We start from the raw sequence: 23,040 nt of genomic DNA on the forward strand, positions 1-23,040 counted from the left end.
GTAGTGGATGGTAGCGTGAGTATATTAGATTTTCGTGACGCGTGAACGCGACGCGTCCGTGATCCATCACATGCACCAAACGTTACCCAGAATATGTTAAAGTAACAAAACGCGTATTTCAAAGTCATGTTTAAGCATATTTGCAATTACAGATGGGTACAGCCTAAAATTCTTGAGGAATAAATAAAAAGGATAAAAGTTTTCTAATTACTTGTTAATTTTTCATAAAGGATGACTTTCGTATTTCTGCCTATGATATAATGAGCGCTCGAAAAGTTGTCAAATATCTCATTTATTAATAATAATCGAAAATATTACGCGTCAAAAGAATCTTTCACTCACAATTCTATACTTGTATAGTCAAATTACAATCTCAACTCGCGGAGTGAATATAAGTTAGCTGTTCACCTTGCAGGACCCAAAAGAAAATAGTATATATTTGTTTCAATCAAGGTAAAGAAAATTTTAATGTAATAACTTCGTTAAGTATAAATTTCCTTTCGTATCCTTGGATTTTCAAACACATTTATCCTGTCTAACACTATTGAACAAGACAAGTTCGTGCTTTTATCAACTACAGGTTGTGAACAACCTCCATTGTACAACACCAATAGTGCATTCATTACACTCTTTCCAATATTTCTAATTACACCTCTTAATTTATTTATAAATTATTTCTTTTTTTCTTCAAATGAGTGAGTCTGTTACTACTGGATCTGATGATGATGGAGGAGACAGAGAATCTTCCCCTGTAATGCTTTCTCAAAGTTTTGATCCCATGAGCAGTAGTTCAAATTCATCTTCTGAAGAAAATAGCGATGATGATTACGAGAAAACGATAAGCTCAAAAAAACGGCATCCACGGCCAAATTCTAAAGGAGTAAATGTAAAACGCTCTAGGAGGAACGCTATAGTTGAAGAGGATCCTCAAGAAGAAATTTTTAACAACTTATTTGGTAATGATAAAGTCCTTCTTTTTTTCAGCTACTAACACTGAAAAGCTTTTCTGCTTGACCAAAAAGTTGATACCATGGACATCGCGGTTTCGTGGTTTGCTGACTATGCAAAAGATAATCAATCTGCCCTTGCAAATCTTATTAACTTTATTTTAAAGGTAGAGTCATTCTTTTCTTTCTTTACTAAATATTTTAGTGCTGTGGTTGCAATCGTGCCATTAATGTGTTTGATGTTCAGGATCAAGATTCTGCTTCAGCTACTCTATCTCAAATTCAACTTTCTGTAGAGCGTGTAAGTGCTTTTGCGAAAATACTTTATTTGTATATTAACAACTTTAAGACTTCTACTCGTGATTATCCTTTAAATTCAAAAAATCTTAAGTTTAGGAATTTCAGAAAGAGATTGACCGGTCTTTTAAGCAACTTTGTGTCACAGTTGTCAATAAGAAATTACTTGTACAATAGCACTGTTTTTGAAGATATTATGTCTTGGGTCGTTGCCATGTCTTCTTCTACGATGAGACCTATTCGGCACACCGCCACTGTTTTCTGTTTGAATATTATGACTTTTTTATGTGAAAAATCTAAAGAACTATTGAACGAGCATGCAATTGCTACCAAACAGCTCGAGAAAGAAGAAAAGCGCTCTCGTGTAAATAGAAATCGCATCAACGAACTTAATAACAGTCTTGGTGAAATAGTCAAGCAACAAGATACATTGACTACATACTTAAATGACTACTTTGATAGGTAAAGATCCCTCAAACGCTTTAATTTATTTATACTAACCTTTATATTAGTGTCTTCGTCCATCGATATCGAGACGTGGAGCCTAAAATAAGGGTAGATTGCTTACAAGAGCTTGGGGTCTGGATTAATACTGTTCCAAGCATATTTTTTTCAGGAAGTTATTTAAGATACCTAGGATGGATGCTTTCAGACATAAACACTACCGTCAGATTAACTGTAGTTAAAGTTTTGCGCAAATTTTTTGAGACAGATTCATTTATTGGTGGATTAAGACATTTTTCTTCTAGATTTAAAGAAAGAATACTCGAGATGAGTTGTGTGGACGCCGATATTGGAGTTCGTGTAGCCAGCATTCGTTTGTGTAACGCTATGAGGACTTGCGGATTTTTAGAAAATTCTGAAATTTTAAAAGTGCTGAAGCTAATTTTAGATATCAATCCAAGGGTGCAACGTGAAGCCGTACTGTTTTTATGCAAAGTGGTTGACGAAAGTGTGAATGAAAAAATTGATTTATGGGGTGAAGAAGACTATATTCTAAAGGCCTTTTCTCAGACTTCACTTACTACATTTTCAGTTCATTGGATAAAATTTTCCCAAATGTGTAAACTTTTGGAGGAGGTTAGATTGTCTTACCAATCGAGCTTTGATTATGATACATTATTACGAATCTTCCAAAAAAATGGTAATTTCATTACTCCTATAACACAAGCTTTACTTAATGCATGTGAAATTGATTCAATCTATCAGTCATGGGAGGATATTAGCAACTTCGTACTTTTTGATAATTATACCTCGACTCTAAAAGATCCGATAGACAGTATACTTTCTTTCTGCAAGCTAAATGATTTTCAGGAATCTATTCTTTTACAGCTTCTCTCTGCTTCAATCCAAACTGTCTGTAATAACAATTTTATCACACCTAAAACGGTGCATAATAAGCAAGCGGCGGAAACGACCAACGATCAAAATAAAGATAAGGACTTACTTTATTTGAATCTTCTTCCTTACATTAATTCAATAACTGAGAGAAATTCTGCTTCACCAACACTTCTTCATGATTCTCTTCGTTTGTTATTCTCAATGGATTTGACAGAAATGACAGACCCTCAACTTTCCAGACATTTTGAACTTCTAATTAATAATTTAAAAAAATTTTTCCTAACCAATAATGATCTTCAAATTATTCAAGGTTGCACGATATTATTTTTACGGTTGGACTCTATTCCTGCTTTGAAAGAAGATTTGAAGCTTCTGGTTACTGACATTTGCGACCAGACGGTAACCGAATTTTTAAAGAATTTTGGATCTTTTAATATTCAAGATGCTGTAATAACAAAAGATGAATTTGTTATTTTTGAAGCTTGTTTAACAAGAATCGAGGGATGTACCTCTCTCAAAGATTTTTCTGACTATCCTGAGTTTGACATAATATATGAAAGGCTTGTTTCGCTTCTTTCGCGGGTTCCTAATAGCTATGAAGATACATTGAAGTTTTCTGCAATTAATACTTTACAGAGTCTATTGTTTTGGTTCTTTCTAAGGAAGGATAACCCTGCTGATGAGGAAAAAAAGAAGGATGATGAGACTAAAGTTTTTAATTGTTTGATTAATATTATGAATAATGACAGCTCTAAAATTTTGCAACTTCAGGTATACAAAATCAACTTATTATTTGATTTAAGAAACTAACTTGACCAGGCAGCCCGAACTTTTCTGGAAACAGTGATAATGAAAGAAGGTGTTAAAGCATCACATTACAACGATGACAATCGTGTATCTGAGGAGCATAACTTTTTAAAACCTCAATTTTTAGATGCTCTTTTAAAAATACTTGAGGGATGGTTATACACATATGCCAAAGTTGGTCAATTCCCCTTCAAGCGTTTGACTCAAGCAAGTTCTCCACATACACAAATTTCTTTGGACAAAAATCCACTTAATAGAAGGCTATTGGAACATGTATGTTGCGATTTGACTAGTAAATTATTAATAGTTGTTTCATTGTCAAATACGATAACACCAGAATTTTCACAACAGTTTTGTGAACTAAGAGGGCACTATGGACCGAAATTATCTGCTATTGTGGATGAGTTTTTGAATTAATTAAATTTAGATTTAATGCCTGCTGTATATTTAAAGTAATTAATTATTTTTAAGTCAGCATTAGAAATAAATTCTTTTTTCATTATTAAAAAGATTATTTCCGCTTGGTTTTCATTAATTCTCTATATTTCTCTATAAGTTCCAAACGCTGCTTTCCTAGAGCTTGGCGTCGTGCCATAGATTCTGTTTGACCCATATTATTAACTTTGGGAACATTTTCCAAGTACTTTGTCTCTTTAATTTTTAATTCCGGAAGTTCAGGAGGAGCTTGCACAGTTTCTCCAAAGGAAGGTTTTGTTTGTAAATTAGCCCACGGATCAGGCGAATTTTTTCGTTTTTTTCTAGACTCAATTTGGATAAATTGTCTAATATGTTAGTTTATACGAAATGAAATTGGTGATATACACATACCCAGTAGTATCCGCCTCCCATGTTTTATCTTCAAAATTTTCCTCAATTTCATTCCAGTCTCTTTCACGCTTCTCTTTTCTTTTCGCTATTTTTTTCTTTTCTTTTTTATCAGTAAATTCGTCTATTTTGCTCGGCCCAGACTTAAAAGATACTGGAATAGCCTTATTTACGCGCTGACTAAATTCACTAAGGCGTTCACCGGGTAATCTTTGAATTTTCCCATAATCTTTTTTTTTCTTATTTTTAAGGTTGCCTTTCTTTATTTCCTTCTTTTTAGATTCATGGTACTCTTTTTGCTGTAGCAATCGCTTGAATTGCTTTGGGAAGTTGTCATCTACACTTTCATCCTCCTTGGGAGCATGATCGAGTCTATTAACCAAATGTTAGTAAAAACATCTTGCTATAGAAATTTTTTACCCAATCTTTTTCCGTTCAGCCTCAAGAACGGACCTTTTCTTAGTCTTAGTAGGCATATTGCGCTTGGATAGTAAACACAAACGAGAAGCAAGTAATAAAGGAAAATAGCGAGCCTAGCTCGTATCGCAATTTAGATAAATTTGGATTTGTTTTAATAGATACTCATGGGATAACAGTAAAGTTTATTAATGAATACAAATATCTTTTTTTATTTTAGTGGACAAGCTGTAACGCTTTAGAGAGAAAAAATTTCAGAATCAAGTTGGAAGCAAGCTTAGTGAAGATACTTTTCGAATCATACACGAAAAATATATTAAAAAATATATATATCAAACACCAAATATACACTATCTTTATTAAAATCGTAATGCTCTTATATGTAAACACTCAACTATCTTTCTTGTTGAGTATTTTGCGAGCTAATTAATAAAAATTAAAATGACTACAAACAGAGTACTTGAAATTATATAGAAAGCGAAACAGTACAAAATTACAATAACAAAATAAAAAATTCGATAACAATCTGCTTCCATAAGAATCAAATTTTATTCTCGATTAAAAGAAAACTGTTCCCAAAATCCAAAAGTTTAGATGAGCAATTTCTCTATTGCCAATTTAATAGCTTGAATTTGAGGAAGTAAATCACTAGCCTCATTGGTAGTAATGCTGGCTGAAATCACCGGTCTACTTACACCACAAGCACGTCCCAAAGCAGCCTTGCTAGGAACAAAAACATAAGGCACATTCTTGTCCTCACAAAGCAATGGCAGATGCAATAAAATCTCTATGGGCTCGGTATCAGCCGCCATTACTATAAATTCACTAATACCACGGTTCAAGGTTTTGGTAGCCTCATTTGCACCTTTGCGAAGCTGCTTGTAATGAGAGGCCTGTTGTACCAAGTCGAGAATTTGTTGGGTTAAGCCAGAATCGGCTAAAGGAAAGGCCTAACAATGTTAGTATGCAATAAAACGAATATAAATTTCGGAAAAGTTCATTTTCCGTAATAAAATTGCCGACGAAACTAGCATTTGAAACTAGCATGCTTTCAGCTATTTCGTAGCCAAAGAAGAAGTCTTATACCATTATTAACATACCTTTGGGTTAACTGACATTTTTTCGGGTTCCTTGCTGTAAAAAGTAGTATCTGACCTACAATGGTGGTTGCTCGCCCTTGCTAAGAAATTTTCTTTAGTAAACTTCACTTTAGCTGTAGTCCAAAAGTACAAGTAACAACATCAACGTTAGTCGATCCTTCGATCAATGTAACTTGGAAAATTAATCCAAATTTGCTTAAATTTGGAATTCTAAGAAATTTATGCACATTAATAATCTTAATTGTTTCTTGGCATTACACTATGAATATGGAGGACTCAAAACTATAAATCAGATTGGTGAGTTTATTTCTATTGAGCAGGCATTCTTCAATTGGACATTGTTTACCATATTTAACAGAATATAATAACATTAAAAAAAGTTGGAACTGCATATCTGATTGAGAGCTGTATTGTTATATAGTCTATGGACTTAGCAAAAAAGAAGTTGCTAATAATCTACTATTTAACTTTTAAATTTTAGCAAAGTACATATAATTTGTCCTAAAAAAAAAAAAAAAAAAAAAAAAAAAAAAAAAGCCCTGGTACATACTATTGAAAGTGTGTAAATTGTAATTTAGCTAAAATATTTTCCCTTAGTGGTTTGGAATATAGGTTTTTAATAATATTATAATTTATAAAAACTTTGCAAAACACTTTCTAAATAATATCCAAAAAAGTTTATACTTTCTGTTAAATTCATACTTCGATCTCCAGGCTACAACTTTATCTACTGTAAAAAAAGCTGAATAAATTAACAGCGAGTACATACACATTTGGATATGTGTTTAGGAAATTCATTGTTTTATATTATTAGATAAAATTTTACACTTATTTATTCAGCTCATATAACCTGCATGTTCGTGCAAGCAGTGGAAGTGGTTGATATAGCTCTACACTATTTCAATTCATTCTACATTCCGCTTACCCAACAGCTGTCACATCGAAAATAACGCTTCAGCATATTGCTAAACGCGTATTGCAATTTTCAAGAAATATACTTTTGACGAAAAAACATGTACTAGCGGATTTTTTCTTTAACTCTTGATGAAACTAAAACTGTTTCCATTTCAAGCTGCTGGTCATGGCCAAGTACTAGTCAGTGAGGATGATAAAATTCTAATTAAGCCATGCATTAAAAGTGAAGTTGATTTTTATAAAACATGTAACGACAATATTACGCTCTACAACTGGATTCCTAAGAATTTCGGTGAGTGGATGCCTTCTAGTAGAGACATTGAGGGTATCAACCCGATCGCAGAAAGTGTTGCTTTTTCCTTAACTGGAAAAGCTATAATCTTAGAAAATATTCTGTATCAGATGGAAACTCCTTGTGTCATGGATATCAAATTAGGAAAACAGTTGTGGGCCGATGACGCTCCTCTTGAAAAACGAAAAAGATTAGATGCCGTTTCCAGAAGTACGACGAGTGGTAGTCTTGGATTTCGTATAACTGGTATATTGTCGTGGGACAGAACAAACAATACGTACATTAAACGATCAACAGCTTGGGGTAAAACCCTTACGGATTCAGATGTCGTAGAAGGCTTAAATGATTTTTTTGTCTCTTGCTCTCTTTCTCAAAAAGCAAGGTTGGTTGAAAGCTTCCTTAATTTATTGAAATTATTTGAAGTTGATCTTTCTGAGTCTTATATTGAATTAAAATCTTCTAGTATTCTTTTCGTTTATGATTACTCTTCCCTAAATCCAACGTATCATTGTGAAAGCAATGTAGTTCTCAAGCTGATAGATTTGGCACATTCTAGATGGACGAAAAACACTATAGACCATAACACATTAATTGGGGTTAAAAACTTAATTCACTGTTTTGCGATGCTCCTGAAGAATGAATAATTGAATACTGACATGATAAATTCCTTTAAAAGAAAAGTAATTTTTTTAATCATTGCTGGTTAAAGCTAATTAATTTATCTGTATAGTATTCCACTATAACTATTATAAAAATGATACCTTATTTATTTTTTTGAGTGATCGTGAAGTATTGATTTGTTATAGAAAAGAAAATAATTTTTATTCTTCGTTTATTTTATGAAAATTTTCAGAAAGGTTATCTACCCTTTTTATTTTTGGTAAGATAAAGATCTTATTCCACAAACGAACTACTTAAAAAACAGTCAGTTTTCTCTTAATAAAATAGTTCGTTTACTTATAGAAGTTTGCTTTATACCTTGCGTTGTTTTCATAGAGGTTACTAAAGCATGCTTTACTTATATGCTTTCAAATACGCTTTAACTTTTTTTTTAATAATAATTTTAACTAACATAATGAAAATAAAATAAATATGCTTATATTTCTCCATTTACCTAAAGTTTCAAACAGTAGTAATATGACTTGAGCACTTGCCATCAGCAAACAACTACTCCACGAAGGATTTCATCATGGATACCGAAATGTCTGTCAATATGTCTGATTTTTTACACGATCAAGCTACAAGAGCTCCAGAAAGCCTTCAGCAATCCTATATTTTAATGGAAGACCTTTATGAAAGGAAGTATGTTGTAAAAGTGCTTTAGAAGAAAATGAACTTTACATTAACTGACGCCAGATTATGGAAACAACTTACAGATGCTTTGATTGTTTTCTTTGATACCCCAGAAACAGTACCTTTAAGGCTTCCTTTGTATACGAACTTTGTCAACTCATTTCGACCTAATATCAATCAACTCAAAGCAGTGTACATGGGCTTAAAGGCTTTTGAGTCATGTTCTAACGACGAAGCCCTTCGTAATTTAAACCAAATTGTTAACGAATTGGATGAAGAGAAATATAAAGATGCCTATGTATATTCCATTGTTGCCATTGCTCGCATCAAGCTGATTAGTGGTAAGTTGGATGAAGCCCGGGAACTACTTGTCAAAGCCTCAAAAATTATCGACCACATTGATTACGTAGAAAGTCTTATTCATTCTTCATATTATAGCGTCAGTGCAGACTACTACAAGGCAAAGGCTGATTATGCTCAATACTATCGTCATTGTCTATTGTATTTATCTTGCATCGACCTCGATAAATGCTCTCATACCGAGTTAGTTGAAAGAGCGGTGGATCTAAGTGTTGCCGCAATACTCGGTGATATTTATAATTTTGGTGAATTATTATTACATCCTGTTTTCGAGTTGCTAGTAGGTACACAGCACGAGTGGTTACATGATTTAGTCATCGCCATGAATGTCGGAGATTTACCTTTGTTTGAACGCTTAATGGGGCAAATTAACAAAATGCCTTTACTGCAAAGTTCGGTTGCTTTACTAGGTCAAAAAATTCGTTTAATGGCCCTCATTGAGTTGGTCTTCCAATTACCTCCAAATCAGCGTACTTTAACATTTGATACAATTGCTCGTGCAACCCGTATTCCTTCTAATGAAGTTGAGTTACTCATTATGCGTGCTTTAAGCGTAGGGCTTATAACAGGTGTTATAGATGAGGTTACCCAAATTGTCACCATTTCTTCCGTCCAATCTAGAATTTTAAATCACTCGCAAATTGCAAGCATGGAATCTCGTCTACGAGAATGGAACCAAAATATTAAGAACCTTTCTAATGTGGTTGAAATTTCTGGAAAAGGTGTTTTCGTTTGATGACTACAAAACTCATTGTTTAAAAGACAAGACATGCTATAAAGTAAATAGAACTATTTTTCTATACATTATTATACATTTCAGTGTAGTAATTTTATTAGTTGTAAACATGGTACGTAATTTCATTCTCCTTAAGCAATTGTATTCAATTAGTATTCAGAATTCAAGCTACTTAATAAAAAACCCAATTGAATCCATGAATGGCTATTAATGTTAGATCAATAATATAAAAAAAAACTTACCCCTAATGTGCCATAAAACCCGACTAATTGAAAACCTTTTGGGACTAAATAGCTTTTCAACCCACCCCCGTTAGCATTTCCATAAAATGGACTTGTTTTACCATTTTCTAAAACAATGGATATCCCATCCACCCAGGCTCCACAACGTATTTGAAAGCCTACAATTTGGGAGCCTTGTATTTCAAAATCGTGAGGGCTTCCACCACGGTTACCAAGAAGAACTGATTCATCACCAAAAAATACTTCAATTCCATCCAAAGCTAAACCACAATGAACACGAATTTTAGTAGGCTTAAACTTTTCAGGTGCTATTAAAATATTTGATAACTCTTTCCCATTACAACCTCGCAAACCATATCTTTCAGATCGATAAACAGTTCCAAAAGACGATTCAACCTTCGCATTTTTTATAATTTCAGGTACATTGTTTAAATCAATACATTTGAAATTTCTGGATAGAACGCGAACACGATAATCTTGATTGGAGCTTGCATTTGAAAGAGAGCGTATTTCAGCATCAGTTAAAGAAGCTTCTCCGACTGGAGGATTAAACTCCTTCCAGCCCTTGGTCTGTCCATTGTATTCAATTTCAATTAAAAAGATTCCAGTCGAATTGACAAATGTGATAGTTTCTCCTTTAACAAAGTAGTTCGTTTCAATGTCCGACGGATATGTAGGGTCTGAAGGTAGTTTAAAGCACGGATGATAAAAAAACCTTAACATGTCAAGATGGTGCCAAGAACATTCATCTTTTGCAAGCACTGGGGCAAGACCTTTACTTCCAGTTCTAACACATTCAAATTCTCTTGTCGTAAAACTGCGGTTAAATATTGGATATGATCGCAACATGATTCCATCTGGTTGATGAGGACAACCAAGTGTATGTCCTAACTCATGAAGCATAGCGCCTATCCCTATATTCGCACATTCCCAAATCGTAGAACTTTCATTTGCATCATTTGCCAAGTAAGAAGGGATTCTACGGGCATCACTAAAGACAGGTACAACATACTCAAGTGCACTAGGAAAAGAATGTAACGAATGGGAACCAAACACTCCAAGTTTGTGCATGTCTGTACCTCCACCTAAAGCTACATGTCCACGAATTTTTTGAGTAGAAGGATCATATCGTGTATCCAAGAACATGCACATATAATGCCAAGGCTCAGGAAGATGTAGTTTGTCGACAGCATCTCCAGCTATATGAAACAATTGATCTGGAGGAACCGATCGAATCTCTTCTGCTGTTTTATCACTTCGCAGAATATTTATAGTGGCTGTTAACCTTTCGGTGCCCCAAGGGGACAAACAAGACATTGTGTCGGGTTGCACACTTTCCTCAATTCTAAAAGAACGTCTTCCATAACCATTTCTATACATACATTCAGCGGTGAAAGCTTGCCATAAGTAAGCAGCGCATCTGAGTTTACGGATGCCCTCATCAATATCATTTTTGGCACCGTGAGGTGCATCAAATGAAAGGTCTGAGTCTTTTCCAACTATAAAGGCGATACAATAGAAAGGATTATCAACAAGTAATTGGTAATAAACCTGCAATTCTAGTTTACCTCCATCGTCCGTAGTAAATAGTATGGTATTGTCTCCGGGAACGACGTGAATGATAGCTTTAAAATATAAGTCTGTAACTACCCATGTTTGTTCTGGAAATGAATTTTCGTGATGCTTCACATTGATTGTTTGTGGGCAATAACTTGCACGAGGTCCAACTCTACCATGTATAATAACAAATCTCTAAAATTAGGCATCTATATTAGTACAATTATGAAAATAACATTGAAAACACTCGTACATTGTATACAGTTTCGTTTTGGGATATATTGTCTAAAATGATCTGACTCATGCTGGCTCTTGACAAACGCGTGTGCAGTACATTCTATATTTATTTCGAATTGACTTAGACTAATGTCACAAAACATATAAATTATTTACATATTTATTCAAATTTATAAATTTAATATACACGACATCATATAAAATACAAAACATAATATAATCGCGTTTTTTGAACAATAAAATTACAGCATCGGTTGATTGAGTCTTTGGCAGTGGGTATACTGAGAGACCAATAATTATTTAAAATTCTAGCTGAATAATAAACTTTTGTATGCTTTACGGAGACAGTAGACGTCCAAATTAACTATTGAAGACTTATATAAGTACAATGAATTAATGGATTATTTATTTTAATGATTGTAAATAAATATTTAGAAAAAGAGGAGTGCAAAACTTATTAAACGATGATTGTGTATGTTATGGCTCAAGATTTACAGAAAAATCTAGCAGAGTAAAAGCGATACTTTCAGGATCAAAGCACGTCCTTAGTATCAAATATGTACGCATGACGATAGATACACCGGCCTAAAAAAGAGGACTAGGTTTAAGAACTTAATCGCTTTATTCTTGTACATATGGAGAGTTTTTGTCATTGAATGGAGATGCGGATACTTGACTTTGAGTCTCTGCATTTTCACCACTTTGTCGTGAGAAAGATGAAGACAGTCTGGGAGGAGGGGCTTCGGTATTTACAAAAGGTACTGTCTCTGATGTGTGATCTATAAATGGAGAAGCAGAAGGAATAGTATTAAGCTCTGCTTCTTCAACCCTTGTATCCCACATGTCGTCTGCATCCAAGGCTTCAAACTTAGCGGAATTGGAAAAAGGGTTCTTCAGAAAGTTCCAGGTTTGAGAAGACTTTACAGAACTAACATCAGCTGTCATCATATTTCTTCTCCGAATAGAATTAATTAGTCGTAAGACACCATATGCAACAAATAAGAAAGCAATCGAGCATATAATTGACAATGCTACAATGCCAAACGTCCCCATGATGAACCAATTTATCTAAAAGAATTTTTCAAACAGTTTTCATAAAATTTTCTTTCAACGTTTGAAAATTAGAAAGAAGAAACTTGGGGTACAATACAACAAAATTAAGTACGCAAGATGGTGCAAAATCCAAAAGAGAGTAATGAGGTGCTTTAAAGATCAAATTTCCCTTGAATGTCCTTATAACAATTTAACGCAAATTTGGGAGTCCGTTATTATCATTAAAACAAAATATAATAAAACATGTTTTCGTGTAATTCAATGATGTTAAACATTTTGAATTTTTTTCCTCACTTTTTATTTTCTCGTACCTCATTCACCTCATCTTCTTTCTTCTGTATAGCTAACTCAGTATCGCTAGAGGCGTCAAAAAGTACTTCTTGCTCAATTTCCTCTTCTTGCTCTTTTTGAGAATAATAGGTTCTTTGCTTCGATTCGTATTTTTCTTCCTGTACTGCAAGCGATTGAATCTCAGCATCAGAAATGTTATCATACCCAAGACGTTCTTTCAAAATTTTGGCAACCAACCATCTATACTGCAAATGACCTTCAACAAGATCCCCCACATCGACATTTTCTAAAGTATTTGAATCAAGAGAAACTGGTCCAAGACCAGCAGCCGTAGATTGCGCACTGTTGACACGATACACTAATTGTAGTACATAATCAGAAGCAGAATAGACATTTACGAATCTCCCAGCGACAACGCATCTCATTTTAAGCCATAACTTAGCGTCAGTCGGCATAGGGGCGCCCATTACTATCACATTTTCAACTAGATTCGTCTCACCACGGTCAGCCAAATGTAGTAAACACTCAAGAATTGTACGTGCACCAAGCGAAAACCCAATTAAAGTCACTGGACGCATACCCTGAGCTCTAACACAAAGCGCATTGGCTAAAGCTTCACCGGCTTTGATGGATAAATTAAATGCAATTCTCCAGGAATTGCCTAAAATATTTCCGACTTTCAAAAGTGATAAAGGCCATAAAGCAGCAGCAAGAGGAGCTAATATCGTTCTACTAATAACCTCTCCCTTTACCCAGCCAAGTCCAGCAGAAAATAAGATTCTGGAAAGAGATTTTCCAAGATCAACTAAAGCTTCAACTTCAAATTTCAAAGCATATATGTCTCCCCAATAATAACTTTTATCTCCAACAGTTAAAGATTTCCAAGCAGCGTCTACTTCGTTATAATCCCCAAGCCATCCTGAGATTCCAATGGTAACCGGTAAATGCGATTGCACACTGAGAGGTATGAATTCAAAATCAGTGAGTCCCTTAGATACATCCCCCATCTGTTGCATACTCATTTTGGCTCCAAAGCCTCCAAACAGAGCAGTGATCATTGGTGCCGAAGTAATCAAAGTGCCAAGATAGGTTGCTCCAATCATAGTTCCCAAACCTAGACCAGCAAATAACGTCCCTAACCCAGCTGCAACAAAAGGTGCAGCTAGTCCACCTGTTAACCCAATAAGAGCTCCACCTGCCAGTCCAGCGAGACCCATTGCAATCCGTCTTCTCATTTTTCGGGTGCCCGAAAGTTCATACATTTCTTGATTGCTTTCCATAGTTTGAAAAGTATCTAAAAGCATAGAAGAGGTGATAAGCTCAGCCTTATAAACCACGATAGAGGACAAGCCCAACTTCTCTGCAATACTATATAATAAATTACGGGAATAAGGAGAATAATTACCCAATGAAAGAATCAATAACAGTAGACATTTAATAAAGCACTCGCTTTTCTCTGTTTCGGAAAACTGCCGAAATTTTTTTACTTCTACTTGATCCTTTGGAGTAGAGGGATCCAGTGCGCAACCTGTGCGATTTACAACTGCCATTGCCCAAGTGTCGAAGTTTTCTCTAAAGACGTCCAATAATTGAGAAAGATATTTTACTATTTCAGGATCCGTGTTATCGATTATTGACTCTTTCTTCTCTCGCATTTCACCAATTGTACTAGCAATTAAAATTGTATAACGAGTACAAGCATCATCGTCAAATAAGGATATGATTTTCTGTTCTGCCATATTATCTAAAAGAAGGAAGATATGAAAAGGAAAAAATTAAGTAATGTATGTTTTGATATGATTCGCATAGAATGCACAGCAGAAAGTAATTGTGCACCAAAAGTTTAAGAACTTCTGGTATCAGGAATTAGGAATGAAAAACTTCTTCTTTCAAAGCAAACCTATTAAGAACTAAAAAAGTAAACAATAGTTGAAAGAAAATGGTCGTAAAGCAAACTTGATATTGAAGCACTTAGCACACTAATGGAAGAAACGTCATAGGTTAACTCTCAATATAATGGAGATGTGCGCACTCACTATTTCAAGTTAAGGCACACCAATCTCGGCCACGATCAGCTTGGAAATGGCACAAGGAGGGTTCAAGGAATAGTGATACCAATGAAGCTAAAAAAATTCCAGAGCTATCTGAAGAGCCAACAGTACTAATAGCTAGTTCACGCTGACTACTCTCCGTAGTCTGCAAACTATGATACACGTTCACATAAACGGTACCACCAATAAGACCCTCAACGAATATGAGGAATAGTACAAAATGATAGCTGGAAGTAAGATATAGGGCCGACTGTAGTATAGTAAATAGAAGGATAATGAACTGTGTTATTGCCAATGTGCGCAAATATGGGACAGTAAAAAATGAAATGGAGGATCGCGATAGGAAAACACCAATCTGGTAAACAGTTTGGTAAGTAGGATAAAAATCCCTAAACGAAGAAAAGCCAGCTTTTTCGGGCGGGAATAAAAGAGTGGGAGCTACACCAATATTGATAGTATATTCTGAGAAGTATACAAGGAACTGCGGAAACATATGACTAAGAAGGTATGGTTGCATGAATATGAATGTTTGCTTCAAAGAATTAACGAAATTGAATGAAACGTGCCCTGCTCGAAGATCAATAGATTCAATTGGCGTATAATTGTTGTTAATTGAAGGTGATGTAGATTCAGACTCTGGCAACACAAAAAAGTACATGATCAAAAGGAAAAGCGGCAGAAAGCTAGAGATAATAAGTGTGCTGCGTACCGAGAAGTTAAACCATGTAGTCATAACCAAATAGGAAGATGCACCAAAGAGACCGGCCAAGCCTGTTCCGGAACTCCAGCACGGTAAAGACACAGAGTGATAACGACTTGATAGATGCAAGAAAGAGATTTCGCCAAAACTCGATGAAATGGCTGCCAGAGATACACCAAGCATTTTCGAAGGGACGGAGGAAGACCAAGCAATCCATTGCATTCCTAATATGGACATGAAAACACAAAAACCGATTCTCTTTGCAAACTTAAATTTATGAACATGAAGAATTGATGCTGACAACTTGCACGCCAAAGAAGGAACAATATTAGAAAGTAGTACCACACCCTTAGAAACGTTTGCGCCAACCAAATCTAAGGCAGCGGATAAAATTATCACGTAGAGAAGGTTGTTTAACAATCCAAAAATTAGGAAGCAACACCCTACTTTCGCATCTTTTGTTAACCTCAATTTAATCATGATTCGTACTATATTTAGTAGAAACTGAGGTCATAAATTTTAGTTTGAACCGGCAATACGATAGTAGACTTTTGTAAAGTGCTAGTCTACAAATTTGCTGTTGTTTCGCAAATAGCACACTTTAAAGCCCTTCTATCGATGACTTCATAGACGAGTTAACTTGTTACAAACTGTAAATAGCGAGGATCAACGAACTGAAAAGCAAGTCGAGATATGTTTAACATTTATTATTCGAGTAGCAATAAGTTGAAGAAAAGAACTCGTAAGCGCTTAAGGGTACAAAAAAAATTGAGTTTTTAGTAACTTCGTAAGAGAAAGGCTACTACCCTTCACGAATGGCGTATTGAGCGATTGAATTATTACGGTAATGTTGTCAGGTTCAAAAGAAACCGATTTTGAATGTTACACTGTTTTTTCCAAGCAACCGCTATCAAGCTAAAGCTTACCCTACTAAAATTTCAACGACTAGTAACTGACATGCCTTGCTTGCTGTGATCGAAAAGCTCCTAGTTTACTCATGCTTCGGTTAGCACTTCTTGAAATCTCCCAGGAAAACAATTACAACATCTTTAAATATTCTATTCACGTGTCTACAGCTTCTACTTATGAAGTTATTGTTTTTGGCACGAGATTTATTTTGGTTTAATTCCGATCTTCGTTTGCTTATGTTTAAAAACTCTAAATCGTAAATCAAAACAAATTGAATATAATATCGTATGAATGTGTCTTTACCGAACTACGGTTAACATCGTTATTGCATTATCACTTTGCTCAACAATAATATAAAATAGTAATACGCATGTATCTACTATAGATATTTCGTATTGCTTAGTCAATTTTTTTTTTTTTTTTTTACTAAATGAAGGTTTGACGCTCCGTTACGACTGTTTATAATAACGAATTGGAAACCGAACCGAAAAATCATCTCGTTCATTATCAAATTTGCCTTGTTTGCTTTGACCCATAACACATTACATTTAACAGTAATGGGATCATTATGTTAGTTACTGGGAATTATATTATGCTTGATGCTGTACTACAAATTTATAATACTGTCCATAGAAAGTGCGATATTGGCGTTTTAACGAGCGTTTCGCTATCATTCTCTAGTTTACAAATCGCACCTCACCATGGTTCATAAATCCAGCAGCTACAGCAAACAGCTGTTTGCAGACGCACTTTAGAGTTTGAATTTTAGAATCTCTTTTAAGTAAAGCTAAGAGACTTATAATCTCTTAGATTTCCTTTGGTTTTATATTAACTTCAATGAGCATAATGAATTATTATGCGATCACAGTGCCATCGACATGTTTCAACATTTTTTAAGCACATGCTGTTAATACTATTTAATCCACTAAACTTACTAATGAGAGTATCCTTTTAATCTACTGATAAACAAAAGGAGTTTTCGTGCTGTAAAATGGTAATTTTACAGTACCACCCTCTCCCTGTAATCGAAAATGCATACCAGATATGATGATGCACTCATTTTAACTCTCTTTAAACTATTAAAGTATATTCCATCATTTCCGTACCCTCGTTTCAGAATGTTCATATGCGACTTGTATAAACAACTCATATAATCTGAATGCAAAACTTCCCTCATTGTTAGAGATGATCATGTGTAGATCATCAAGTAAAAAAGATGGACGATGTGCGCTTCAATGAGTTAACACTCGCATCAAGCTTTTGGTAAAGCCTTTGACTCCTATTTTTTTTGCTCAGCCTTGTTATATTTTGTTTAAACCAGTAAGAAACTGATTAATAAAAGTTTCCCCACACTTTTGAATGTTTTGTCGAATAAGCACTGTTTTTCTGTTTGTTTACAGAGTCGATTGTTTCGGTTTGAGTGATATTTAAAGCAGCATTTTTTTTGTATATATAGAGCCTTTAGTACGAACTTTCTTTTCTTTACCGATTGATTTTTGTCAAATATCATTACTGTTGCATTCTTATCTTCTTGTGTCAATATTTTTTTTTCGGCACCTTGTGCTTCTTCTGATCGCAATTTTGTTTAGTATCGATATCGCGATTTTTTTGACTCTTCTTTCTTTAACTCTGGAACGCTCTTATTAGGGTGTTGTATTTATTTATTTTTTTAATTCTGACCTATTCTAATCTCTTTCAAAGCGATTGTTTACGTCCTATTATATCAAAAGTATTCAAAATTGCCACGAATACTGTTTCATAATAAGTTTTTCTATAAGTCTTTTTGAAAATATTATATAAAATAATATTTTCTTGTTTAGTCTCAAAAGCCATTACCTCGTGGTAATTTGATTCAAAAATAAAATGGGGATTTTGTCTGTCATCAGAATTTTCATTTATTGCTTAATAAGGCTTTTCAGTTTTAATTCTCGAAAGAGAAACTCTTCAATTGATGAACTGGAAAGGGGAGAAATCAATGCGTTTGCTTGTGACAAACAAAACACTCCATCACCTAATAGCGAATGTCGTCCCTTAACACCTCTTAATTCTCCATTTAGGAGAACAGTTGAGGGAGACACAGCAAATCTTCAAGCACCTAGCCCTACTGCATGCCCTTCTTTTGACTCTGCTTCGTCTATCAAGTCAAGTAAGGAAGACATTGCTTGTCGTAAATTGTCGACAGAACGTTTTTTTTATTCACCTAATGGTATCGATGAAATGAAAAAACAGCAACAATTTAAGAAAATACCTACTGTTTCAATTACAGAAGTTGAGCCTGCTTTCATCCCTAGCAATATGGAGCAAGCATTATTTTCAGAAGAGCCATTTGTTATCCAGGATGATCTATCACATCAGATAAATTTGGACGACAACAGGAAATTTTCAAGGATTCAAAAAAATAAGCTTGATCCCCTTATAACAGTAAATTTGGTTCCTATTGTGAACGGTGAAAACTGCTTCAACTTTTACGAAACCCAAATGGAAACAAATTTTCTTTCCCCTGAATTTATTAAAAAGCCATCTATGGTTGATCACAAGCGAGATTCAGAAATTAATGCAGTTACAGCTGTTTCTGCCGACGGCTCCTTCAGTCCTTTGACTGAAACACTTTCATCAACAATAAGCACGTTGTCTAACGATTCCCTGGATGGACTAAGCTCTCAAAAAAACGAATTTACTGGATTTAATAGCAATAGCGAATGGATACCTAATGACACAGTTGATTACATCTGTAATAGCGATGCTTCCAGTGTTGTTAGTAATCTAAGTGATTTTGAAGACTGTTTTGATCAATTTGGTGTTTATGATAAGGAATATGAAAAAAAAATTGAGAAGACTAAAAGAAACTTTCCAAAGTTCCAGTCTTCTGCTACGTATCCACCTTTTTCAGCTCATCATCAAGCTAGGAGAAACAATCCTCAAGGTTTCCGAAATGTGAAAAAACGCTTTCAACTGTTCAAGGATGATTGCACAGCACTTACCGACTCAGACTTTCTTGACGCATTACCATTTTTTAATGCAAGGGTCATTATTGCACTATATGTCGAATGGCGTCTCCGTGTTTATGAGACAATGATAATAAAAGGTGAGGAATCACTAAAAAATCTTCAGCGAGCGCGAGATGGTCCTCACAATAAACTTTGGCTTGGTGTATTTGGAAATAAAGATACGATTAAAAAACTTTCAAACTATGATAGGAGAGCGATTTCGAACCCTTATGTGTCTAATCATTTAAACTTCAATGTTAGACGAGTTAAATCGGATACTGTTTACATTCCGACAATTTTGCAGCTCCTTAGAAGCTCGACCCAGCTGATGACTGAACAAGCCTTTGTCGCCTCGAGTAATCTAAAGTCAACAAAGGGTCTGAGGGAGACGAGATTAATCCAAAAATACAAAGTTAAGGGGGATTTTGAATATGTTTATGCTGCGTTATATTATGCTGCTTTCACACAGGAATCAACTTTAAAAGCTGTAACGATAGATGATATCCTATCTGAAGATGAACTTGAGGATTGGTGGTATTTAAATTTACGATACACTTCATTTATAACTCCGCAATTATGCTTTGAATTCCTCGACAAAGAAGCTGATTCCTGTCGCGATCGCTTAACCGAAGTTAAAAGTGAACCGCCTAAAGCGGTCATTTATGAAGAACCTTTAAATAAATTATCTCGATTTAGCTCTGACAGGCTTTTTACTAGTCACGAATTGGTAGCCATTGCAGAGTTAATATCATTAAATGAGCCGCCTTTAGAGAGCGGTAAAAAGTTTTACTATGAAGAGTTTCAAAAGGCATGCCAGAAAAAGAGAGACGACTATCGTTATTCTCCTGAAATTGAATTTAAAGCTGCTTTTCGTGAAAAGTTTCTTCAATCTAATGAGAAAGTCCCGTTTCCACGACCCGGTGAAATTTACGAAAAAAGGTGTGACTATTTTAGCAAATACGCATGCCAAAACATATTTATATCTAAACCTCTTAAGAGATCTGGTAGCATATACGAAGTCTTTTCAGACGGCATAGGTCGTGTTATATACGGTTCTGTTTTAGATTATGAAGCAACGAGAAACAACATTTTATTACATTTTGGGTTTGAAATTCATTGCGCTCCTTCAGAAGAGGAATTAATAGAGAGAGAGGAGGCATTCAAAGATTTTCACAATATGCTATCCTTTAAATACTCTGCCAATGAAATTTATGAGTTTTGTGGAACTCATTCTCGTGCTGAAGTACACAAAAATGAAGTACTGAAGCGTATGGCCTACTATCTAATTGACGAAAATAAAGAAATTAGCATACTACGAAGGATACTTTCTCTTCGGATTGTAGAGCCAACTACTTCGTTTACGAGATATGAGTACGATCTATGGAGAACGTTTTATCCAGATGTTCTGTACTTAAATTATTCGAAATCTGGAAGGATTCCGACCGGATCTCCCTATATTATGAACGGACAGTGGAGGAAAGATTTGTGTGTTAGCACTCCGCCAATGGTAGACATAAACAGTGCCTTGTTCCCTCATTGGTTTAAGCTTTCTGCAAGCAATCTTTTTGCTGGAGCAGAGCATGCTGGTTTGAATCGTCAAAAGCCTGACAAAATTGATCTTGATTTATATGAGCCTCTGCCCGAAAATTCTTATCTGGTGGCTGCAGAACTTCGAGTCCTTAGAGCCTTACGACATAAGAATCCTGAAAATATACCACTTTTAGAGAAGTGGGAAGTCCGTGCTTTGCATCAGCTAATGGCTAAGATCAGAAAGTATTACACAGTCCCGACCGATTATTTATCTTTACGGATGGATGGTTTGCAAGCTATGTTAAGAAAACGAGAATATATGTCTTGCTACACCTTCAATTACTTTGATTATGCATGTCTCATGGATCACGCTTACCGTTTGTATGAAGGATTCAACAACCAAGTTGTGAACCTTCCACCTCGCATTATGTAGTTTTTTAGTTTTTTGATAATGTTAACGATTTTTTTCAACACAATAATATATGTGACTTGTGAATATACTTTACATATATAACACGTATCAAATTAAATTAATTATACTCATTACTTATTTCAACTGGCTAAAACTACACAATTGCTCTTGATCGTAAGCAAAAGAATGAATGAATTTTTACATCCATTATGTTGGCACGCAAATGATAACTAAATACGAATAGGAGTTGAGAACTTGTGCCAAAAGTCCAAAGTCATCAATGTCTTCCATATATATTATTAAGATGTTTCTATTGGCATAATGTTTTTAATCCTATTTACAAGTTGTTATGTTACCTGTGGAAGCCCGCACATGATTTAAAGATTACTAGCGCATTCTTATATTTTTATTCAGGTATTCAGCATTTGTTCCTGGCATACTGAAGACCACTTCAATATTACCGTACCCTATCTGCATCTCTTTAATTCCACTAACAACGAAATTCAACGAAATACTACATCGACAAAGTGCTTACAATCACTGCGTTTTCATATAGCTTAGAACGTCCCGTTTGCATAACGAACATAACTAAACAATATGTCAAGTAATTTATGGTAAAGGATATTTTTCTTTTTCATTTCTAACGAACTAAGTCCTATATATTCTTCTTTTTTTGGTTTTGCAGGTATGGACGATTGAATTATGATTAATAGCTAGGTGTTTGTGCCTCAATGGTTTTTTCATGCCTCGGAGCAGGCTATGGAACAGCATTGGCTGGAAGAGGGATAGCTGCCGTAGGTGCTTTTCGTCCTGAGATTGTTATGAAGGTTTGTGCTGCTGTTTTGAACAAAAAATAATGACAACATCACTAATATTTTGAAGTCTTTGATTCCAGTTGTTATGAGCGGTATTATCGGCGTATGTAAAAGATTCAAAATCTTGTAATTCACTGACGATAAATAGGTCTATGGTTTGGTAATGTCGGTATTGATTGCTGGTGATATGTCTCCCGATAATGATTATTCCCTATTCAGGTATGTTAAATAAGCTTTGTGTGAAGTTTCAACATAATTGGATCTATTCATGCCTTAATCTTCATCTTGTATTTTGCAAAGATTGTAATTCTTTGGACTATACGTCTACTAAAGTGGTTGTTTGTCTACCGACATACATTCTTTTTTTTTTATGTACATGTTACTTTCCATTGTAGAGTTTTGTTTTTTTCAAAGAGCTTTTACAAATGGAGTTAGTGAGATGATCCATCATTTGAAGCTTCAATAGTATTTGACTTTTCCCAATTAGTTTTGATTTTTATTAACCAAGTAGCGGATTTATTCATCTCTCTGCTGGATTGGCAGTTGGTTTGACGGGTGTGGCTGCTGGTTACGCTATAGGAGTTGTTGGTGATCGTGGTGTTCAAAGTTTTATGAGACAAGATCGCATATTTGTTAGTATGGTTCTTATTTTAATTTTCGCTGAAGTTTTGGGATTGTATGGACTTATTGTTGGCCTTATTTTACAAACAAAGACTTCAAACGTTTGTTATTAGTAATCGAGTATGTCAAGGGTTTTATTCTGTCCTGTCATTAGCTGAAGATGATAGGATTTATTTAATGACTTTAAATTGAAGAAGTCTGCTAAAAAATATGATATAAAAGCGACGTTTAATATCAAATACTTTTATCTTGTTGACTTTCTCTAAGGCTAATCAAAAAGTACTCTAACTACTAATACTTTGTTC

The 23,040-nt window shown here is 34.8% G+C and overlaps 11 protein-coding genes, 13 long non-coding RNA genes and 1 other non-coding gene across 25 annotated transcripts; 9 read left to right on the forward strand and 16 right to left on the reverse strand.

Moving 5' to 3' along the window:
- Positions 1-314: 314 nt before the first annotated feature.
- On the reverse strand, positions 315-904 carry SPOM_SPNCRNA.2910. Its single transcript, NR_192278.1, has one exon. It is a non-coding gene; the product is annotated as a non-coding RNA (long non-coding RNA).
- psc3 (mitotic cohesin complex non-SMC subunit Psc3) lies at positions 584-4,833 on the forward strand. Its single transcript, NM_001356047.2, has 6 exons — positions 584-956; positions 1,002-1,114; positions 1,153-1,248; positions 1,297-1,706; positions 1,757-3,356; positions 3,405-4,833. The coding sequence occupies exons 1-6, from the start codon at positions 692-694 to the stop codon at positions 3,807-3,809; spliced, it is 2,889 nt and encodes a 962-aa protein (NP_001343016.1). The 5' UTR covers positions 584-691; the 3' UTR covers positions 3,810-4,833.
- Positions 1,997-2,270, reverse strand: SPOM_SPNCRNA.2911. The gene has a single exon (NR_192279.1). It is a non-coding gene; the product is annotated as a non-coding RNA (long non-coding RNA).
- SPOM_SPNCRNA.2912 lies at positions 2,412-2,964 on the reverse strand. The gene has a single exon (NR_192280.1). It is a non-coding gene; the product is annotated as a non-coding RNA (long non-coding RNA).
- SPOM_SPAC607.02C (uncharacterized protein) lies at positions 3,659-4,706 on the reverse strand. Its single transcript, NM_001019022.3, has 3 exons — positions 4,638-4,706; positions 4,221-4,589; positions 3,659-4,174 (listed from the first exon to the last, which is right to left on the reverse strand). Exons 1-3 carry the CDS (start codon positions 4,691-4,693, stop codon positions 3,904-3,906), a joined length of 696 nt encoding a protein of 231 aa, NP_593591.1. The 5' UTR covers positions 4,694-4,706; the 3' UTR covers positions 3,659-3,903.
- A 90-nt stretch (positions 4,834-4,923) lies between the features above and the next one.
- SPOM_SPNCRNA.2913 lies at positions 4,924-5,130 on the reverse strand. Its single transcript, NR_192281.1, has one exon. It is a non-coding gene; the product is annotated as a non-coding RNA (long non-coding RNA).
- Positions 5,131-5,148: 18 nt separating this feature from the next.
- On the reverse strand, positions 5,149-5,813 carry snu13 (U3 snoRNP-associated protein Snu13). The gene is made up of 2 exons (NM_001019023.3): positions 5,735-5,813; positions 5,149-5,584 (listed from the first exon to the last, which is right to left on the reverse strand). The coding sequence occupies exons 1-2, from the start codon at positions 5,750-5,752 to the stop codon at positions 5,225-5,227; spliced, it is 378 nt and encodes a 125-aa protein (NP_593592.1). The 5' UTR covers positions 5,753-5,813; the 3' UTR covers positions 5,149-5,224.
- A 156-nt stretch (positions 5,814-5,969) lies between these two features.
- On the forward strand, positions 5,970-6,150 carry SPOM_SPNCRNA.185. The gene has a single exon (NR_150607.1). It is a non-coding gene; the product is annotated as a small non-coding RNA, stationary phase specific (non-coding RNA).
- A 494-nt stretch (positions 6,151-6,644) lies between these two features.
- SPOM_SPNCRNA.789 lies at positions 6,645-7,650 on the reverse strand. The gene has a single exon (NR_151165.1). It is a non-coding gene; the product is annotated as a non-coding RNA (long non-coding RNA).
- On the forward strand, positions 6,647-7,758 carry arg82 (inositol polyphosphate kinase). The gene has a single exon (NM_001019024.3). The coding sequence runs from the start codon at positions 6,779-6,781 to the stop codon at positions 7,583-7,585; it is 807 nt and encodes a 268-aa protein (NP_593593.1). The 5' UTR covers positions 6,647-6,778; the 3' UTR covers positions 7,586-7,758.
- Positions 7,759-8,079: 321 nt separating this feature from the next.
- On the reverse strand, positions 8,080-9,068 carry SPOM_SPNCRNA.2914. The gene has a single exon (NR_192282.1). It is a non-coding gene; the product is annotated as a non-coding RNA (long non-coding RNA).
- On the forward strand, positions 8,097-9,448 carry rpn9 (19S proteasome regulatory subunit Rpn9). Its single transcript, NM_001019025.3, has 2 exons — positions 8,097-8,243; positions 8,298-9,448. Exons 1-2 carry the CDS (start codon positions 8,131-8,133, stop codon positions 9,328-9,330), a joined length of 1,146 nt encoding a protein of 381 aa, NP_593594.1. The 5' UTR covers positions 8,097-8,130; the 3' UTR covers positions 9,331-9,448.
- On the reverse strand, positions 9,409-11,443 carry SPOM_SPAC607.06C (metallopeptidase). Its single transcript, NM_001019026.3, has 3 exons — positions 11,383-11,443; positions 9,573-11,324; positions 9,409-9,534 (listed from the first exon to the last, which is right to left on the reverse strand). Exons 1-3 carry the CDS (start codon positions 11,431-11,433, stop codon positions 9,499-9,501), a joined length of 1,839 nt encoding a protein of 612 aa, NP_593595.1. The 5' UTR covers positions 11,434-11,443; the 3' UTR covers positions 9,409-9,498.
- On the forward strand, positions 9,764-11,447 carry SPOM_SPNCRNA.2915. The gene has a single exon (NR_192283.1). It is a non-coding gene; the product is annotated as a non-coding RNA (long non-coding RNA).
- A 200-nt stretch (positions 11,448-11,647) lies between these two features.
- On the reverse strand, positions 11,648-12,543 carry SPOM_SPAC607.07C (uncharacterized protein). The gene has a single exon (NM_001019027.3). It carries the CDS (start codon positions 12,417-12,419, stop codon positions 11,988-11,990), a length of 432 nt encoding a protein of 143 aa, NP_593596.1. The 5' UTR covers positions 12,420-12,543; the 3' UTR covers positions 11,648-11,987.
- A 157-nt stretch (positions 12,544-12,700) lies between these two features.
- SPOM_SPNCRNA.2916 lies at positions 12,701-15,884 on the forward strand. The gene has a single exon (NR_192284.1). It is a non-coding gene; the product is annotated as a non-coding RNA (long non-coding RNA).
- mil1 lies at positions 12,710-14,449 on the reverse strand (the record flags this gene model as incomplete). The annotated part of the gene is made up of 1 exon (NM_001019028.1): positions 12,710-14,449. One exon carries the CDS (start codon positions 14,447-14,449, stop codon positions 12,710-12,712), a length of 1,740 nt encoding a protein of 579 aa, NP_593597.1.
- Positions 14,751-16,037, reverse strand: btn1 (battenin CLN3 family protein; the record flags this gene model as incomplete). Its single annotated transcript, NM_001019029.3, has 1 exon — positions 14,751-16,037. Exon 1 carries the CDS (start codon positions 15,939-15,941, stop codon positions 14,751-14,753), a length of 1,191 nt encoding a protein of 396 aa, NP_593598.1. The 5' UTR covers positions 15,942-16,037.
- A 241-nt stretch (positions 16,038-16,278) lies between these two features.
- On the reverse strand, positions 16,279-16,608 carry SPOM_SPNCRNA.2917. Its single transcript, NR_192285.1, has one exon. It is a non-coding gene; the product is annotated as a non-coding RNA (long non-coding RNA).
- Positions 16,609-16,938: 330 nt separating this feature from the next.
- SPOM_SPNCRNA.186 lies at positions 16,939-18,057 on the forward strand. Its single transcript, NR_150608.1, has one exon. It is a non-coding gene; the product is annotated as a non-coding RNA (long non-coding RNA).
- On the forward strand, positions 17,087-21,466 carry spo3 (sporulation protein Spo3). Its single transcript, NM_001019030.3, has one exon. The coding sequence runs from the start codon at positions 18,234-18,236 to the stop codon at positions 21,318-21,320; it is 3,087 nt and encodes a 1,028-aa protein (NP_593599.1). The 5' UTR covers positions 17,087-18,233; the 3' UTR covers positions 21,321-21,466.
- On the reverse strand, positions 20,261-21,257 carry SPOM_SPNCRNA.790. Its single transcript, NR_151167.1, has one exon. It is a non-coding gene; the product is annotated as a non-coding RNA (long non-coding RNA).
- Positions 21,467-21,792: 326 nt separating the features above from the next.
- On the reverse strand, positions 21,793-22,532 carry SPOM_SPNCRNA.2918. Its single transcript, NR_192286.1, has one exon. It is a non-coding gene; the product is annotated as a non-coding RNA (long non-coding RNA).
- Positions 21,859-23,028, forward strand: vma11 (V-type ATPase V0 proteolipid subunit vma11). Its single transcript, NM_001019031.3, has 6 exons — positions 21,859-21,913; positions 21,953-21,984; positions 22,017-22,126; positions 22,182-22,217; positions 22,263-22,333; positions 22,626-23,028. Exons 1-6 carry the CDS (start codon positions 21,897-21,899, stop codon positions 22,846-22,848), a joined length of 489 nt encoding a protein of 162 aa, NP_593600.1. The 5' UTR covers positions 21,859-21,896; the 3' UTR covers positions 22,849-23,028.
- Positions 22,651-22,903, reverse strand: SPOM_SPNCRNA.2919. Its single transcript, NR_192287.1, has one exon. It is a non-coding gene; the product is annotated as a non-coding RNA (long non-coding RNA).
- Positions 23,029-23,040: the final 12 nt, after the last annotated feature.

This window comes from Schizosaccharomyces pombe (genome assembly GCF_000002945.2).
Source record: "Schizosaccharomyces pombe strain 972h- genome assembly, chromosome: I".
Classification (NCBI taxonomy): domain Eukaryota; kingdom Fungi; phylum Ascomycota; class Schizosaccharomycetes; order Schizosaccharomycetales; family Schizosaccharomycetaceae; genus Schizosaccharomyces; species Schizosaccharomyces pombe.